We start from the raw sequence: 19,053 nt of genomic DNA on the forward strand, positions 1-19,053 counted from the left end.
TTAAATGATTTTATTATGGGAGAAATATGTTTAACCTCATAAATTGTGATCTAATTTCGACTACAGGATAATCACTAATATTTATAAATAAGGGACGTATTTCATTTAGTTTTTACTATAAGAAATGCAATATTACAATTAAAATTACAATTAGAATAATGATCAATTTGTACCGATCGCTAAGTTCTATTCTGAGAATTGAAGGGTCATCCTTCAGCTTCAGACACCTTGTTACCATCAACATCTATTACATCTACCATATTATCATTGAATGGAAGAGAAGAGTATCAACTGTTTGGTCAATAATGAGGTCTGAGAAGATAATTAGAAAACAGACTCTAAATAAGCCAGTATGAATGGCAGATATATATCTATTTCCTATGTCCCATATTATATGGACCTATATGCCATTATTACAACTAAAAATAAATACTCTGGTTCATTTGGAATGGAACTTGTTTTGAAGAAAATAACAAATTATGGTTCTTCAAGCAAGATTATTTTGTCCTTATATTATAGAAGAGAAAAAAGAATCTACTCTTAGGGAAGCTTATTCATATAGATTAAGATTATACTAAACATGGCTATTATGTCATCAATTGCTGGTAGGTATATTATCTCTAAATTTAATGGAAACCCAATCTATCTTAATATAATAAATCTAATATAATCTCCAATCTTCAGTTCTATATCATGTTTTGTATGTTTTGTTTGTATGTAAAAATTATTTATTCTTGACATATATTTTTATCATTATCTTGCAAAAGACTTACAAACCAAGTTCAAAAATCATTATAAGTTGTTTTATTTATAATTTTCATTATAAGTTGAACATCATCATATTGCTTAAAATTATTTTGAATAATTCTTTTTCTGTTTCTGATTTTTAAATTTGGACCGTCTCCATTGAAACAGATACATTTTCAAGCCTCAATATTACAAATGTCTTATTTTAATAAATCTTGAATGCATCTTGAACTGTGCTATCTATTGACCAAATTGTCAATGAGTTGATGAACCATATGAGTTGATTTTCATATCAAACAACACAAAGATAGAAGGGTTTTTTGTATCATATTGTGACTATCGATGAAAAGTAGAGCTCTTTCAGATGAGCTGTCCACAACGATATCGAAGCAGAATGTTCATGGCAAAAAGGTCTTGTATATAGTGTAATTGGCATGTGTAACTGGTAATTGTGGTTTCGTACTACCTTCTTTCGTACTTTTGTGTTAAAATCAAATGAAACTATTATTGTAGATGCCTACCGACATCAGTTAAACAAACTGAACATTATTATAATTATTGTTGACATATTGTTGTAACAAAGTACCACAAAAAGCGAGCAACAGTCAAATGTAGTCCTAAACTAACCCGTATATCCACTACTCTATCCAATTACACCTATTTCCCTTGGTAAACTAATTTATTGTTAATACACATCTTATTGTGAAAGATTTGACAAGTTATAATTACTTTTACAATTAAATGTATTATTTAGACAAAAATTTAATTAGTATAATTTGTGAATATAATTATTTTTCATCTAGATATATAAAACCCCTGCGAAAACAGTATTAATACATTTTCCTGTAAAACCAACCGTTCGGCCTTCCTTTTTTCCGCACTACTTAATCCGAAACGGTCTCGTAGAATATAAATTTAAAAGAAGACTTAACGCGATCGATTTTAATTTAATTTCTAATTTCGGTAAGCAAATGTTTCTCTCACCCAGCTCGACGATTGTATCCATCGGATTAACAATGGCGAATATAAATCCTCCCTTCTTTGTTCTCGGCTTGGCGCTGATCAGGATGGCGAACTCTTGACTTAACGTGTCGGGTAGAATTTGTCTGCGCGCCATTTTCACGTCCGAGCCCAGCTTGAAGCCGAAGGCCGGGAAGCCGTCCTCGCTGTCGGCGACGTATTGGGTCTTCGGGTCCTGGAGTGGAATTTTTACGGCGTCCAATAAATTGTAGTCGAGCACTGCAAGGAAAAAACAAAATATTTATATACGGTCTCGAAAAAATCTCAATATTTTACAGGGTCAGAAAATTATCACACAAAATATATTATTGTAGAGTAAGACATTTTAAATTTGGTTACTGATTTAACTTTTCGGTGACCGAACGGGGTATTCTAAGTACCCCATATAAGGCTTCTTTTTAATAACTTTCCAAATATTTTTTTATTTTGCTTTCCATCTGCATAATTCTAGAATATATAATACTAAGGCCATTTTAAAACCAATTAATGGAATTTTCGACGAAAAACTTAATTTAATTACGTGGAGTAACTACGTTTCCATGCAAGGCCTTCAGCTATATCAAAATCCTACGCGCACAATGTATGTCTCATCATGAGACATAGAGAATAAACATGTGTTCGTTCAACTAGGAGATGACCATATAGAAATTATTGATATAGCTGCAGTCAAATATTATCACAATTGGAAATGTAATGAACCAAGCAGACGACGAGTTTACAAAACTTAGCACAAGAACTTGCACACCCAAATATTCTAAACAGGAAACAAAATATCAATAATTTTCACATATCTATAACACCTGCAATAGATATTTCTTGCGACGAGTAATGTCACGATTCAAGAAAATCCTGCTAGTAAAATACAACAATGTGCAAGTCGAAGATGCAGCTTTTTTGCCAGATCACGTGATAGAAAAACTAAAATATCGTGTAATACATGTAAAACCCCATTCTCAATGTCCACCTGGACGAAACTAAAAATAAATAACAATAAACGAACTGTTCAAAATATTAGAGTTTTATTTTATAACTTTGCAAAGAGTCGTGCATAATTTAACAGGTCAATTGAAAAGTTCTCTGCCTACCTAGTAAAACACATTTTTTGGCAAAATGATTTTTTTATTCAACATAATTTCCTTCAAGGGTGATACACTGATTATAGCGACCCTCCAGCTTTTCGATACCATTTTTGTAGTACGATTTGTCCTTTGCTTCAAAATGGGCCTCAGTTTCGGCGATCGCCCCTTCATTCGACAAAAATTTTTCCCCAGCGGGCATTCTTTTGAGATCTGAGAACAGAAAATGGTCGGATACAGGCATACGGTGGATGAAGAAGCAATTCGAAGCCTAATTCATGGATTTTTGCCATCATATTCACTGATGTGACACAGTGCATTATCTTGGTGAAGTAACACTTTCTTTTCCTTCAAATGTGGTCGGTTTTCGGAGATTTTGTTCTTCGAACGGTCCAATAACGCTATGCAATAGTCGCTGTTGATGGTCCTTCCTTTTTCAAGGTAGTCAATGAAAATTATTTCATGCGCATCCCAAAATACAGACGCCATAACCTTGCCAACCGACTGTGCATTTTCCCACGCGTTGGAGCGTGTTCATCGTGTCCAGTCCGCTCGGATGACTGTCGATTGGACTTCGGATTGAAATTATGGAGCCATGTTTCATCCATTATTAATATCGACGCAAAAACTCGGATTTATTACACTTGATCATCTTCAAACACAAAAAAGTGAGCTGACGCGACACCCGTTTCTCACAGAGCTTCCTCATACCCAAATATTCGTGAATAATATGATTTACACGTTCAGCGGATATCTTTAGTGTCTGCTATTTCATTCAATTTCAATTTACGGTCACTCAAAATCATTTTGTGGATTTTTGGAATGATTTCGTCGGTGACAACCTCTTTTGGGCGTCCACTGCGTTCACCGTCTTCGGTGCTCATTTTACCACGTTTAATCTTAGCATACCAATTCTTGATGGTTGATTTTCCTGGGGTAGTATCCGGATACTCGGCATCAAGCCAAGTTTTTGCTTCAACTATATTTTTTCCCGTCAAAAATAAAAAATTGGTTAAAAAGCGAAATTCCTTTTTATCTACTTTTTACAATAACAAAAGTTGCTTCACTCAAAATGCTATAATTCACAAACTACTGATCCGACAGCTGTTAAATGTATACACGCGTCTTCCGAGGGTTAGGGCCAACTAAAAAAATATATGGATTTAATTCCAGTAGCGCCATCTATGTGTCAGGCGGAGACTTCTCAATTGACCTGTTACCTAAGTTATCAGTGTTATAATGTGATTAACCCACAGGGTCTGAAAAGTATTTTTTTTAGCCCGATTCCGAAAAGGTTAAAAAAGAAATAAATTATGAAACATTGTCAAACATAAATAGACAAAATGGTTTTACTTAATATATTCTGATATATATATATATATAAGCGAAGTTATATGAAAAGTTTTATAGGGCATCGAAAATATTTGCTTTCAAAAATTTTAAAGCGATTTTACTATTTTGGATATTTGCGCCCAATGAATATTGGTCTTTGTGCGCTGTCATTATCGAAATAGATATAGGGCGGGGGTAGTAGTTCCAGTATCGCTAATTAGTGTACAGAGGCATAACGTGTTTTAGATTTTTTTTACCAATTCAAAATGGGTTCGAGAGTTTGTAAACGAGACGCCGACTTGTTTTGCTATATTTGCGTCGAATTTATTAATATAAGAAAAAAAAAGTACAAATTTGAAGATCTAGCTCACTTCAATCAACTTAAGACTCAAGACAAAACATGGGCTCCAACTATGCCATATAACTTTTGCAGATATTTTCTGGAGGGTGAGTTTATTTTCTTTCTTTTTTTTGTTATATGGAATTATTCATGAAATTATGTGTTACGTCTTACTGTAGGCTGGTATGGAGGTGAAAAAAGAGTATGAAGTTTGCAGTACCAATAATTTGGAGGGAACCAAGTGATCATCACATAGATTGGTATTTTTGCATTGTACAATTTGTTCACTTAAAGGCAGATATTCAAAGAAAACAATTTATCCTGATCTACCTTCCCGTACCTGTTCCTCCTATATTGAGAAATCAACTACACTCTCAAGAGCATATCATGTATACTAGGCAATCATATATAAAATATTTTGTAATTTCATAATTTTGTAATATCATAATTGCTGAACATTTATAACAAATGCGAAAATAAAATGTAAATTTCAGAATAAGTATGTGTAAAGTAGAAAACAACTAAATAAAAGATATAAAACCAGGCGAATTAAACTAAAATAAAATTACAATATTTTCAATAATAGCGGAAAATGTGTTAACAGTAAATAATAATTATTAATAATAGATAAAGAATTAATCCAGCTATAATGATCAAGACATCTTTTTCAGAAGTCTGGATGGTTTTTCGGAAGCTTGGCTTAAGACGGAGAAGCGATTTTGAAAGTAAAGATAACGCAAATATTTGCAAAAATAAAAAGCATTAAGCTGAATATTTACAGTTAAAGGAATATATAGATAAATAAAGTTGAATATTACGTTAAAAGACACTGACAGATATATTTTGTAAATAATATTGGAAAAATGTGTCACAAATTATAAATATATAGAAAATTCTGCACTGTTAGATATTAGTGGAGATTTCTTAACGAGTAATTGTATCTAACATTCAAGTTGTTTTTGGAGAACCGTAAAACGTACCCCGTCGTTATTAATTATTAAGTAATTAATCATTACCGTAAGAAACTACAATACATTTGGTTTAATATCGAAACTTATTATTATTCTTTAATGTGAAATGAAGGCGGTTACTAACATCATATGCACATTTAATTCTGCCTAAAACTGGTTAGGTCCGGGTTTCACTGAGTGATGTGTGTGTGGTAATGTGTTACTAAGACCCGGAGTGAATTTCGTATCACCTATATCTTTCTTGAAAATTTCCCTCTGCAATAACGGCTATGACTCCATCAGCAGTCAGACAAAACAGGTAGGTGTCTTGTCAGGTCTGATAACGATATTATGGTTGTTAGATGACATCCAAGTCTATTCTAAATATTTTCACTATATCACTATTTTGATGCAGGAACCTTGATAAGCCTTGGATGGTACTTCGCTTCACTGTTGGAAGATATGCGTCTGGTAATAGTCCCAGGAAGTCCTCGGTTATGATTTTGTTAATGTTACCAAAAACGTAATAACTTTGTAACAAAAATGGACTTTGAAATTCTTGTGTACAATATGCGTTACACCAAACAAGGTTATTTGGGAATAAGAATAATTGTGCTCTTATATATATATATATATATATATATATATATATATATATACAAATAATTAAATTTATATGGGAATTATTAAATTTCTAAAGGAAGTATAGCGAAAATTTTTTATAGGAATATATCTTAAATTGTATTATTATTTAAATACAAAAATTTCCATGTTTTAAAGAGTTTCTCCCTCAAATTATAGGCATTATTAACTTTTTAATAGACCGGGAATAAATATAGGAAAGCCGTTTTTTATTCGGTGTATCCGGAATTAACTACATCAAATGCTTCCATTCTTTAATTCATACATCCGTGTATAGGGATTTGAGAGGGCTACGGAACGAAAAAAAGCCGCCCCTTTCATTTCCGAGTGGAAAAAGGTTTTATTGCTTTTCGGTTCTTATGCGATTGTGTTGAAAATTTCCACTGATGGCAACTCGCTCCTCGCCCTAAGGGTTGAAGAAGAGACGCGGCCTAATATAAGAGGATTTATCTTTAGAAATTCCAGTTTACGAAACAATAAAACGTAATTTCTCAACGTCAAATTTGTATTCGCCTTCTTACCTTGCGTCGCAGCATTTTTTGTGTTTGTTCATATTTTAACATAATTTGATAATTCAGTTTCATAAAAACCGCCGCAGTCATGGCCCGAATACCGAGTGTTTACGATCAGTGGCTGGTGATTTATTTCGCAAAACGTTTGTAGTTGGTGGCTTTTTAGAAATCTTATAATAAAAATGGGTACGGAGGCGTTTCTTTTGAATCATTATATTGTTCAAACGATATCTTGTCAATCTGTGTTGCAGTAAAAAATATAAATATATACGGAATTTAGTTAAGACGGTCTCTTGGAAATTTTAGTAGCTGGATCTTGGCCGTCAGGAAGTTAGTTTATTCACTGACAAAAAAACAAGACCATTTCCAGAACAAGTAAAAAAAACGAAAATGAGAAAAACATTAAATTGACGAAGATAAAAGAAAAACTAATATATACTAGTATATGATGAGTAATAAATAAATGAGTTGGAGAAGTATTGAAAAATTGGCTTTTGACAAAAAAGTTTTTGTTTGAAATAAACAAATTATGCTGGGTGAGACTTGAGAGATACCAGCTGCTAACCTGTATATAAGAGGTCAATTGGAAAGTCCCCGGCCTACCATAACAAAACAACTTTTTTTGCCAAGATTAGCTTTTTTTATTCAACATAACTCCCTTCAAGGGTGATACACTGATTATAGCGGCACTCCAACTTTTCGATACAATTTTAGTAGTACGATTTGTACTTTTCGACGAAAATTTCTTCCCCTTTCTTTCTTTCATTTCAGATATGAGAACAGGAAATAAACGCTGGGGTCCAGATCTGGAGAACACGGTGGATGCAGAAGCAATTTGAAGCCCAATTCACTGACTTGTGGCACGGTGCATTATCTTGGTGAAGCAGCACTTTCTTTTTCTTCAAATGCGACTGTTTGTCACCGATTTCGTCCTTCAAACAGTCCAATAACACTATGTAATAGTCGCTGTTGATGGTCCTTCCATTTTAAGGTAATCAATGAAGATTATTCCATGGGCATCTCAAAATACAGAAGCCATAACCTTGCCTGCCGACTGTTGCGTTTTTCCACGATATGGAGAATACGGTAGATCAAGAAGTAGGTGAACCAGCTCTTACTTTTCTTCAAATGCTGTCATTTTCGGCGATTTCGTCCTTCAAACGGTCCAATAACGCTATGTAATAGTCGCTGTTGATGGTCCTTCCTTTTTCAAGGTAGTCAATGAAAATTATTCCATGCACACTCGAAAATAGAGACGCCATAACCTTGCCTGCCGACTGTTGCGTTTTCCCAAGCTTTGGAGCGGGTTCATCGTGTGTAGTCCACTCGGATGACTGTCGATTGGACTTCGGAGTGAAACGATAGAGCCATGCTTCACCTATTGTTATGCGTCGACCCAAGAACTCGGGTTTATTACGCTTGATCATCTTCAATCACTGCTCCGAATCATCAACTCGTCGTTGTTTTTGATCAAAAGTGAGCTCTCGCGGCACGCACTTTACACAAAGCTTTCTCATACCCAAATATTGATGAATGATATGATGTACACTTTCAGTGGATATCTTTAGAGTGTCTGCTATTTCATTCAGTTTCAATTTACGCAACGCAACTTTTGAGAGTTAAGGCTAACTAAAAAATTTTAAGATTTAATTCTAGTAGCGCAATCTATGTGTCAGGCCGCGGACTTTTCAATTAACATGTCACTGTTATCATGCCCATTTTCCCAATAGATATGACAAATTTCATATTTTATATTGCCAACAAAAAGTTATTTAAATCTAAAATAAGAGTTTTCAATGGGAATAGTTAGAAATATCTAAATTCTCAGTATAAAATGGAGTTATATTAGTTTCGGCCTGTTTTCAATAAACATCCCATTAGAGCAGACATTCTCGAAAGAAAATGACGCAAATAGAAGCTGAATAGTTGTCGTAACCTTATTTCCGATATAAGTTACATGGAACGGAAAAATGGAGCCAGTCACTTGACACAAGACACTACGGAACGCCTGGATTGGAAACAAGGAACCAAGGCCGGCCCGCATCGGAGATATTGCATGTCGGCTAAGCAAAATACGAGAGCTATTGAATAAAAGAAATACGCTGGAATGAAATTTCACTGTATTTCAATATTCCTGGTGCATTAAGTCGATTTTAGTTATGTAATACTTTCAGTAAAGTTCGGAGCTTTTTCAATTTGCCGTACGAAAGCTTACGATCTGAAAAACTTTGCGCAAAACGTAATAGGCCGCTTGAAATTGGAAAATCTTGTAATGATTCTTTATAGCTCGTTTCTATTACGCTTATTGTTTAATATTTTGCAACGCTAACTTGAAATATAAAGCTTTAATTAATGGATATTTTAATTTTTAATCTAAAATATTTCCTGACAATCAAAAACATACCAGATATTTTGCCAATTAAACAGAAAGCAAAATGTTTTTTATACAAATTGAATGTGTCTCTTTTAAGTTAGGCCATTTTTATCCATTCATACCATTAATCCATTTCTCAAAATATTATTTATATACATCTTCGGAAATCGATATCAATTTTTATGGAAATCATGCCAATGGAAATTTCAGTTTTTATTACTCAATGACATTTGCTAAGGGTTTGACAAGAAGTTCTCTCATAATGATAGCCCTGTTGTATGATGCGTTGTCGCGAAGTTTTCTTTCTTCCTAAAACCCTTTGACTGGGCAACAAAACATTTCAATCCAAGAAATTATATTGCAAAATAACTGTTTATGTATTATTTATTATCGGTTTCCATTGTTATATTGGCAATTATTGATCTGACTAAAAAAATTAACACTATAACTAGGTTTGTAGTGACTTTCAAACTCCCAGTCGTCAACATGGAGTACAATGACCTACTTTAACAGAGTTTATTAAATGATTCATTCCTGACATTTTTTAGCATGATGCTGTATATATCGTAGAAGAGATAATTTTAACGTCCTTCAGTGCAAACACTTTCAATATATAACAATTATATAATAATTTCTGAAGAATTATATTCTGCATTAAAAATATCAGGAAGATTGTCCACCACTTACTAGTAATTTTTTCACGCTAGGAAAAATAACATACTGATATCGCCCCTATCTGCCACGCGCAAGAGCAATATGTTTCAAGACTACCTGACTGACGAACGAGTGAGATAAGTTTGGTCTGTTTTCTACTAGACAAAAACCCTCAGTGTCACTTTGTATTGCCGTTCAATAAGTCGCCTATTTTTTCCTTAAATAAAACAGTTTTAAAGCAAATTAATAGTTTTTCTATTCTCTAAACTCTTTCATATTTTATAAGTTATGTACAATTAGTCCAATAAGTCTCCACTACAAGCCAATTCAGTTTCTGTTTCGAACCTTATATGTTTTATAACTAGCGTGGTCTGGTAGACTCCTTGACATTGAAGCTCAAAGTCCGCTAGCTATGGATCAGCAAGTTTAAGACCAAACTTCTTTTACTGCCAGAAATAGACTGAACGCTCTATGAACTAACTTAGACTACCAGAACCAGAACTATAATCGACTCATAATTGTACTGACTAAAATGAGCAAATGCTAACTATAGTATTCGAGTGCATCTACGCCCTTTATCCCTCATGGGACATGACAAAATTATATTTTATTTATATGACCTATCAAGGAACTTTACTTTGGTACTTCCAAAATATCAACTTATTGTGTACGGATGATTGACATTTTCTTAAAATTAGTCAATGTATTTTCTTATATTTCAATATCAGTTCTAGTCAAGTAATTAAATGATACTTAATATCATTTCCATATATTATCTATTGCTATTTCTCTGTATATAATTAGATTATATTGAGTTAATATTGAGTTTGAACATGTGCTGATTTGCTATTTTTAATTTTTATATATCTCGAGGTCTATTCACATTGCCACTCTTCCTTTGTAATTTTCCAGTTATTTCGTCGCTCATTTATATTAACAATTGCAGCCATGATGATATTTTCCATTTGGGATATCCATGTCTAAAGTAGTTAAAGGGAGTAATAATTTTTTATTTTATAGTTATATTACAAGAGGTAGACCACTTATTTTACTCTAAATATTTGTACTGAGAAATAATGGTTTAAGATATCAGCACAATATTTCTTGAGGTTCCTAAATGAATCTCATCTGCTAAATCCTGAAGAAGGGTTAAATTATGCTTGAGAATATAGAGGCGTACAGTTTTTATTCCCATGGATTATTTCCAAGATGCCTGCAATCTTATTCACATAGTCAATTGTGGAATATTTGTATGTCTTAAACAATTTAATCAATTTTATATTTCCCTTTCATGCGATATTTTGCAATAAACTGCTTTAGTTTTTCGTATTTTATATGCTGCAGTCATTGAATGAAGTGACGTTCAAAATTCACGCCAAAATAGAGCTCAGTTATAGTAACTTAGCGATAAAATAGTTTTGCCAATTATTGCCAAAATATTGGTTTATCTTAGCTTCCAACAATGAAACTACCTTTCAACATTAACTCTGTTTTCTATAATTAATCTTGTAATTAATTTACAAAATTTCTTATTGAAAGCAAATAAATCTGGCAACCCTCCAATAAATAAAGAAAATAATAGGATGATCAATAACATTTCAATCAACCTTGGTACATTAAGCTATTGGATCTATCTGTATTATGCTGTTGACAGTGAAACAGAGAAATCCCACCGAACATGACTATTCCATCATCTTAAGTAAGCAATACACACGCACCTGTAAGGCGGCAGTAAATTCTCCAGAATTGTGTTAAACGCAACGTACACGCAGAGCGGTAGAACCATCAAGCGTTATCGAATCTTCTCCGTGTTAACATAAGCCTTACGACAGTTCGGGCATAAAAAGTCGAGAAAAACAGAACTTTTGCTTTATCGCGATTAAGGTTATTCGATTTTTTAGAGGACGTATTTTTCAGCTGATCAAATCAACTGAAATAGAGTTCAAACAAATCAGTTTATGTTGTTTTAGTTTTTATTATCTTTGAATAACATACTGGTTTATGCAAAACATCTCTAAAAGGTAAAATGAATTTAATTTAGTTCAATTTCTCTTTTATTTGTACTATATTTAGCTTATTTTTAACAATATTTTACAGCATTTTTCTAATTTTATGATGGATCACAAACATTAATAAATATTATTCTTGTTTTTCTTCCTATCATTTATAGAATTCAGTCTAAATTATAAGCTAAATATAGAAAAGATAAGTCCGCATAATTACATTCACTAGAATGACCGCTAGTCATCCACTAGTTCAATAGCAGTGGATAGTATTATATATTGAATAAAAAACCAAGAGAGAACAGTGTATACATAAAAAACAGAAAGAAAATCAGTAAAAACTACAATAGCGTGCTTTCTACCTAGAATATATGCTCCTATAAACTGACATAGTGTGAAAATATTACCTATACAATCATGATTTGATTTAAATCTTGCTGTTCTCGGCCTGTGTCTTCGCGAGCTCTTTAAAGTCCTATTTGTATGACATGTATAAATATACTTTCCAAATACTTAAGGAGATTTACATCTCGTACATTTTTATAGTACTATTTGAATTTTTCTCTTAATCTACTATTTAACGTTGCAACCAGTATGTTTAAGGCTAAACAAGAAGAAGCTTACTAAACTAAAAAAGATGCAAAAGCAAGCATAGCGCTAGGAAATCTTTTAGGTCCAATTCCTGCTATGTGGAAATGTTACTATAGCTACAATTGCTATAATATAAATAAGTGGACCCATACGTCAAAGAGACAATAAAAGTGGACGAGAGCCGAGTCAGTGCATAATGAATTCATCTACAACCAAAATGTTCATATACCAATTAATATGAATAATTCTATTACACATATTAAGTACCATGAGAAGTGTGAAAACCTTGGATAGAGTATATCAAAATGAAAAGAACTTGAATTGAAATTGCTCATTTGGAAAAAAGTCTAAGTTATCCCTATATAATAAGTTGCTGTTGTGTAAGTAAATATCAAAACCCATCTAGGTCAGTTGTAAAGATTTTTTGCTAGAAGTTATATCAACAAGATGTATTATGGATGCACACAGATATTATAGGAACAATTACTTGTAACGAGACGTTCGAATTCCAACCTCCCTAGAAGAAATTAAGATAGTCTCGATAAGGGATAAGGAAAAACCCTACACCTATGTTAACACTGCTAGAATTAGGTGCTGAAACTCTTGGATAACACTGAATTAGGACTCAGCAGAACCAACCATGTGATCTTTTGTTAGTTGTGTAGTGAAGAGTATTAAATGGTGTAAATCGTTTAAAGTTTTACTAACGTTTATACTCATCTAGGAGCTAGTTTTAAGTTTTAAGTAGTAACTTAGGTCACTGTAGAATTTTTCTCTTCTGACCTGATACCAGACGATGGAATGTCTGACACATAGCTGGCTGAGAAGAGTCACCCTGTGACGAGTTTGGCCAGGTTATATGAGACTTAGACTCTAGACTTAGTCTGACTCTAACCAACCACCTCACATCTGATCACTAGAGATCACTATTGGTAGAGCTTGATTTTGAGACTTGGTGGAATCTGAGTAGTATGCAAATGCAAGAATTACAAGGATGAAGAGTTTTAGCCTGGAGAGGCGTAGAGTTTTGCAGTGACAGGTACTAAACGCCCAGAATATCGACCAGTTCGTCAATGAATACATTATCTGGAGATCTGGAGCTGAGTTTTTGTTTCTAAATTGTTTGTTGGGGTGTTTCTCTGCGAGTTTGATCATTCTTAACAGCCCATGGATCGTTGATAATTCTCCCGAGAAGTCTATTTACGAAAATTCGCAGCCATTTTACATAGTTTGGTGCCACAAACTTGAAGTAAATGTTCGATCTATAGAGGAGAATGGAACGTATTAACATCTTGTACAATAAGCCATTGATTCTAATTTTTTTGATTAAAAATATATTCATATGAGAAACCTCATTTTTTCACTAAAACTTTCTTCCAGTCTGGCGATAGTCTCCTTAATCCCTGAAAGTCTAGATTGTTACACAAACCAAAAGTAATTAGTATACATTTTTGCGCTTTGTGTTAAAGGAGCAATATATAAAATTATTAAGGAATGTATACATAAAAAGTCAGTTTAACTGTTCCAGGTTGCTTTAGGTTTATTTATTATATCTTGAAAGTTCTACTGTATTTCAAAACTACAAATCATCTTTTTCCTATATAAAGGCAAAGTTCGTTGAATTTTGTGATTTATTTATGCGTTTAATATAATAGTTTTTGGGTTGTATCTCTGTCGGTATATACAAAAAGGATTTCCCCTTCAAACAAACAATTCGCGTTATCTGCAAACATCGGATAAATCCAGATAATGGACGTGTCACATATCCACCGGTCTAATTCACTACGATCTTAAATATGTACGTTTGCTAGCTGGTCGGAGACGGCGAAATCCAAATCCGACAAGAACATGCCTATTCCATCATCAGGCGAGCGGGCGTATATAGGCAACGGGCGCGGCAACAAGGGTAAACTCTCTGGGGTCGTGTTAAGCGCGCACACATACACCCACTGCTGGGACTGGCGAGTTTTACTGAATCTTCCGCATGTAAACATACATCTTAGGTCTGTCGAGGCTCCCGCGACGGAAAAACGGGGACCTCGGCTCCGGACAGATTAGAGACTTATTGGGGTTCGGCCGCCGAGATTAGATTTTCCTTTTTACTAAATTTGTCAACTGGTTTATGTAGTCGATATACAAAGTCAGGAGCTTAGTTTGTTCCACGTTGTTATTTATTATATTTCGAGATTGACCAAAGAGTAGTATTATCAGCTATTAGGATGGATTTAAAACGCACGCAACAAAAAGTGTTAACAGCAGCATAAGATTTACAAAAATGAGCATGTTATTACATAAAAATCCTATCATAAAACCCTAAAACTTTGTGAGAAATCTACCGAAGAAAGGTTTACAAAGGTTTAAAGGTTTAAAAAGAAACCTTTAATTATTATCACTAGTGCAGAGGTAGACAATTGGCAACACGGTCAATCAGTACCAACACAACTCGAATTTTCTAGATTGATTCAGTATTTTTAACTAGAGTAAAACGAAAAGGAAACATCTAATCAGAGTTTAAAACGAATTTTACAATTTTACAAATTACATTTAACAATATATTCGACGTCATCTACGACGTGCCTTGGAGGTTTTTTTGGAAGGACTATAAGTTAACAACCCATATAGAAAATGTACATTATTAAAATTACGTATTGTTTAAATCTCTAAGAATGGGTAGCTGTTAGCCAAGAGACTGATTAGTCCCTTTAAGAGGCGGTTATCGACCAAAAACCAAAACTCGCTGATTAATAAAGAAACCGAAGCTGTGTTGAGATTTTATTCAACTTTAAAAAGGCATTTATTTGAAAAAGTCGGTACCATAAATATTAATTAAAATATTTTCCATCATTTTCGACTTTTCCCACTTTGTCTGGTGAGTCAGAACTTCCAATTCAAGCGTTATCATGTTATAATATAATGCTATAAGATACTTATTATTGGCGGACTTTTTTGCATGAAGTTATTGCATCGACGCGATACTCATTTTTATTAGGATGAATACCTTCGTTTTAGCATTCCACCTTTTAGTTTTGAATATACTGCTTTGGCTCCTCTGGACCAATCCATGTATTATACAAAATATAAAATTCACCAAATAAATCAATTATTGATATTTAGTCTGGAAGAAAATGTTTTCTCGACAAAGGAAACGTTTTAAGAAATACTTTATTTGCGTATGCATTTTATGTAGATCCACTTTTCACATCCAAACACAATACGCCAAAGAAATCCTCCTCCGATTATATGGAAAATAATGAATCCACAATATTGAAGTGGCTCGTAACGACATCTCTTTTTCATTGTTTTGAATCGTTCCCGTCGAATGGAAACGCCCAGTAACTGTTAGTCAACTAATGAGCTGTCTGAAAGTTCTTTGAGAGTTTACAAATCAAATAGAACATTTATATAATCAAGTTACATATTCTGTGAATCTCAAAGCACTTTAGTAGTTATTATAATATATATAGAAATTAATTTATTATTTATTAATTTATTAATTTATATAGAAAATGGATGAGGCATCCAAAAAGATAAATTTAAGAAAGATATTTTTTTCACAAGAATTAGTGTAATGTATATTAATAAAAATATCTTAAATAATTTTTTAGTTTTTCTGGTCATAAGCCACTAAGATAGCTCAGTACACTAAGTGCAGTATAACTTCCAATACAAGCTGAAATAGTGTATTCCTCACGATTGTTACTTGCGATATATGGCAGAACATTGACGTGCAATATACTCCCCATCTTATTTTTTATTGATAGTTTTCCTTGCATCAAAATACTATTCAATTTATTTTAATGACATCGGAAGAAATCTGCAGTAGCACTTTCACTCACACGTTGCTGATTCTACCGTATGAACAGCATTATTTTATGGCCATGAATCCAATACATTGAATGTGTTACCAATATCATATTAAAACCAAATATCAGTTGGTCCTGAAAACAAATTTGTTCTAGATAAAGAAGCCTTAAGCTCCAAATAAAGGGATTTTCTGATTAAAATAAGTGATTTACGAATGTTTTTGCGATGACAAGACATTTTGCGCTTCTTATTTTTGTTGCAGCTCCACTTTATATAGATAGGCATAAGAGGTCAAAGAAATATCTGCTCGAAATGAATTAGCCTAGGCTCCGAATCACGGTCCTTGGCATACCGACTGTCGAATGACCAACTTGGAGATCATCCCAGAAGACACCCGGTCTTACCCAGCCTACACCATTTACCACTGCGCCAATCAAGCCGGCATTCAATCAATTCGTGTGGTAGCTATGTTATATCCTTTTGAATAATTCTCATCGTATGGAAACGTCCGGAAACAGTTCAACAACTACTTGCTAAGTGCCAGAAGGTCCTTTTAGGATTTTAAACCGGGTTTTTGTTCAATAAGTTTAAGGGTTGCTTCTGAACTTCATTGGCTCTTCACGACGTTCTTTATCATCAACACAACAGTCACCAATTTTTGGAACTAAAATCGACAATTAAAATATGATGGAGTAGCGTCATCATACCTCTCTTAAAGTGTATAATTGGCATCGGAAGCATATTCGTTCAAACTAAGCAACATAAATAATATAAAAAATTCAATTTTCAGCGTTTGGCTATATATTTTTTAAGTAATACCTGTTACGTTATACAGAGAAATGTTAAGGTCATCGAGCTTAAAAATTAGGTTAGGTTATTAAACATCTTTCTAGTTTCTAGTCACATCCCGCTGAGAGATCTGACACTTACTATCCATTAACAATATATGGAAAGATGGAGATGTAGTATGAGTAAACTTTTATGATTCTTAAAATAAGTAAATCGTATCCATTACAACTGATCATCTTCACGTTATATCATGTACCACTTTATTAGTACTATTCTCTAAAAAATATATTTTGTTGGTTATACCGAAAATTTATAGTTGAGATAAGTTCACACTAATGTTATTTTGAACTCAGGATGATATTAATATGATTCAAAATGAACTGGAGAAAAGCCAAACTAAACAAAATATTTTAGACCTATCCGCAAATAGTAGTTTTTGTATCCCTAATTTTCTTTTATTACATCTCATCTAGGCGAAAGTTTATTGTCACCTATATATAAAGTATTATAGATGAAAATTTAACTTCGATAAGAACAAACTAAGAGACAACCATCTCGTCCCATGTCTATTATAGAAGATAACAAAAACGGGACAGCAAAAAAACACAATACACTTTCACCGAAAAGGTTTGGCATATATCGACAGGTCAGAATTACAGATGTCGTTCTCTGATCCAATTAGAACTAAAGTCAAGGGACTCAAGACAAGGAGAGAAATAGAAAAAAAAACAGTTAATTGAAAAAATGGGAAAAAATGTTCGGTGGGATTGGTATTTCATTTCGAATAGACAAAGACTTTCTTACAAAATTTAGTAAGCTGTCTACAAAGAGTAATAATGAAAAATAAATTTATTTATTAAGAGCCATTTTAAAATATAAAGAACCCAGAAAAATTCATAATCGTTGGTTTATATTATAAATAGTGACTATTAATAACATACTCTGTCATCCGCTATTCTTCTGAAAGCTTTATTTAACGTGGGACATAAGTCCAGCTACCTATAACTTTGCTGAAAGAAAAGATAAATAAGTAAGGTTTTCATAAAAAGTCTATGTGGTCTTTACGTTTTTTTTTTCGTTATGATGGAAAAATTATATCTGCTAAATGGTGACCGCGATTCACTATGCACCTTTTGCTAATTTCAAGACATTTTTCATAACATCCTGCAATATATGAGGCTGAATTTCTTCAATTTCGTGTCAAATATTGTCTTTAAGATGTTGAATCTTCTTAGAAAAACGTCATTCAATAATTGAATTATTGAACGAGCTGTGTGCGCTATAGCCCCATCTTGCTGAAACCACATGTCCTTTAGTTCTTACTCTTCCACTTCAGGCACAAGAAAATTTCGCATCATGTTTTGGTACCGTTCAGCAGTAACAGTAACTGCAATACTTTGGTCATTTTCAAAAAAATAGAGAACAAGGATGTTTTCAGCATGAAACCCACACTATACAGTGGTTTTTAGTGGATGCGATGATGATTCATGAATTAATTGAGGATTCTGTGTTCCCCAAAACGGACTGTTCTGTTTACTGACGTGACCACTGACTTCATCGCTCATTTAAACGCTCATTTAGGCTTGCATTACAGTACTCAACTCGTTTATCAGGACCTTACGGTAGTTTTTCGACTAATTGAATTTTGTACGGAAACATTTTCAAATAAATTTTAAAAATTCGTTTTAAACTGCGTGCAGAAATGTGTAATTGGGAACCACATGTCCGAAATGATATTTCTGGAGATTCTGCAACACTATCACGCACCAGAATCACATTTTCAGCGTTACGAGACGTCCGTTGTCTTCCAGAATGAGGCCTGTCTGCTCTCGTACCGTACTATCGAAAATTCGCATTTAAAAAATAAATTGTGGTTTTGTGAGGTACTGGACGATTAAGATATATTTGACACAATTTCTGCCGAGTGGCGATAATGGAACGATTATTCTCAATAAATGTTATCACTATTTCTACTGGTTCTTGTGGCGTATATTAATCCGTAATAAAATTTGGACGCATACACAACACAATGGTTAAAGCGAAACTGAACGAAACGTCACATAACCAAGATGGCGCACAATCAAAATGGTAGTGGGACTTTTGACCCACCTGTTGTTATATAACATTTTTAACAGATATACGCCGATAAAACAAGTTGATAAAAAAAGGTTTAGGAAATAAATGATAAAAATGGCAAATAATTACAAGAAGAATTATAA

The 19,053-nt window shown here is 33.3% G+C and overlaps 1 protein-coding gene across 7 annotated transcripts in view; it reads right to left on the reverse strand.

Moving 5' to 3' along the window:
- Mp (collagen XV/XVIII-type protein multiplexin) overlaps positions 1-19,053 on the reverse strand; it is a 754,107-nt gene that overhangs the window by 463,668 nt on the left and 271,386 nt on the right. For all 7 annotated transcript variants that reach the window (XR_013006194.1, XM_076407452.1, XM_076407453.1 and 4 more), the window contains exon 3: positions 1,732-1,986. Coding sequence is in view for 6 of the 7 variants with exons in the window: in XM_076407452.1 (XP_076263567.1) it covers positions 1,732-1,986 (255 nt within the window). In the remaining variant the exon portion in view is untranslated. The remainder of the gene's footprint in view (positions 1-1,731; positions 1,987-19,053) is intronic.

This window comes from Rhynchophorus ferrugineus, unplaced genomic scaffold (assembly GCF_030347505.1).
Source record: "Rhynchophorus ferrugineus isolate W39M unplaced genomic scaffold, kcgeb_rfMv2 rfM6, whole genome shotgun sequence".
Taxonomy (NCBI): Eukaryota; Metazoa; Arthropoda; class Insecta; order Coleoptera; family Curculionidae; genus Rhynchophorus; species Rhynchophorus ferrugineus.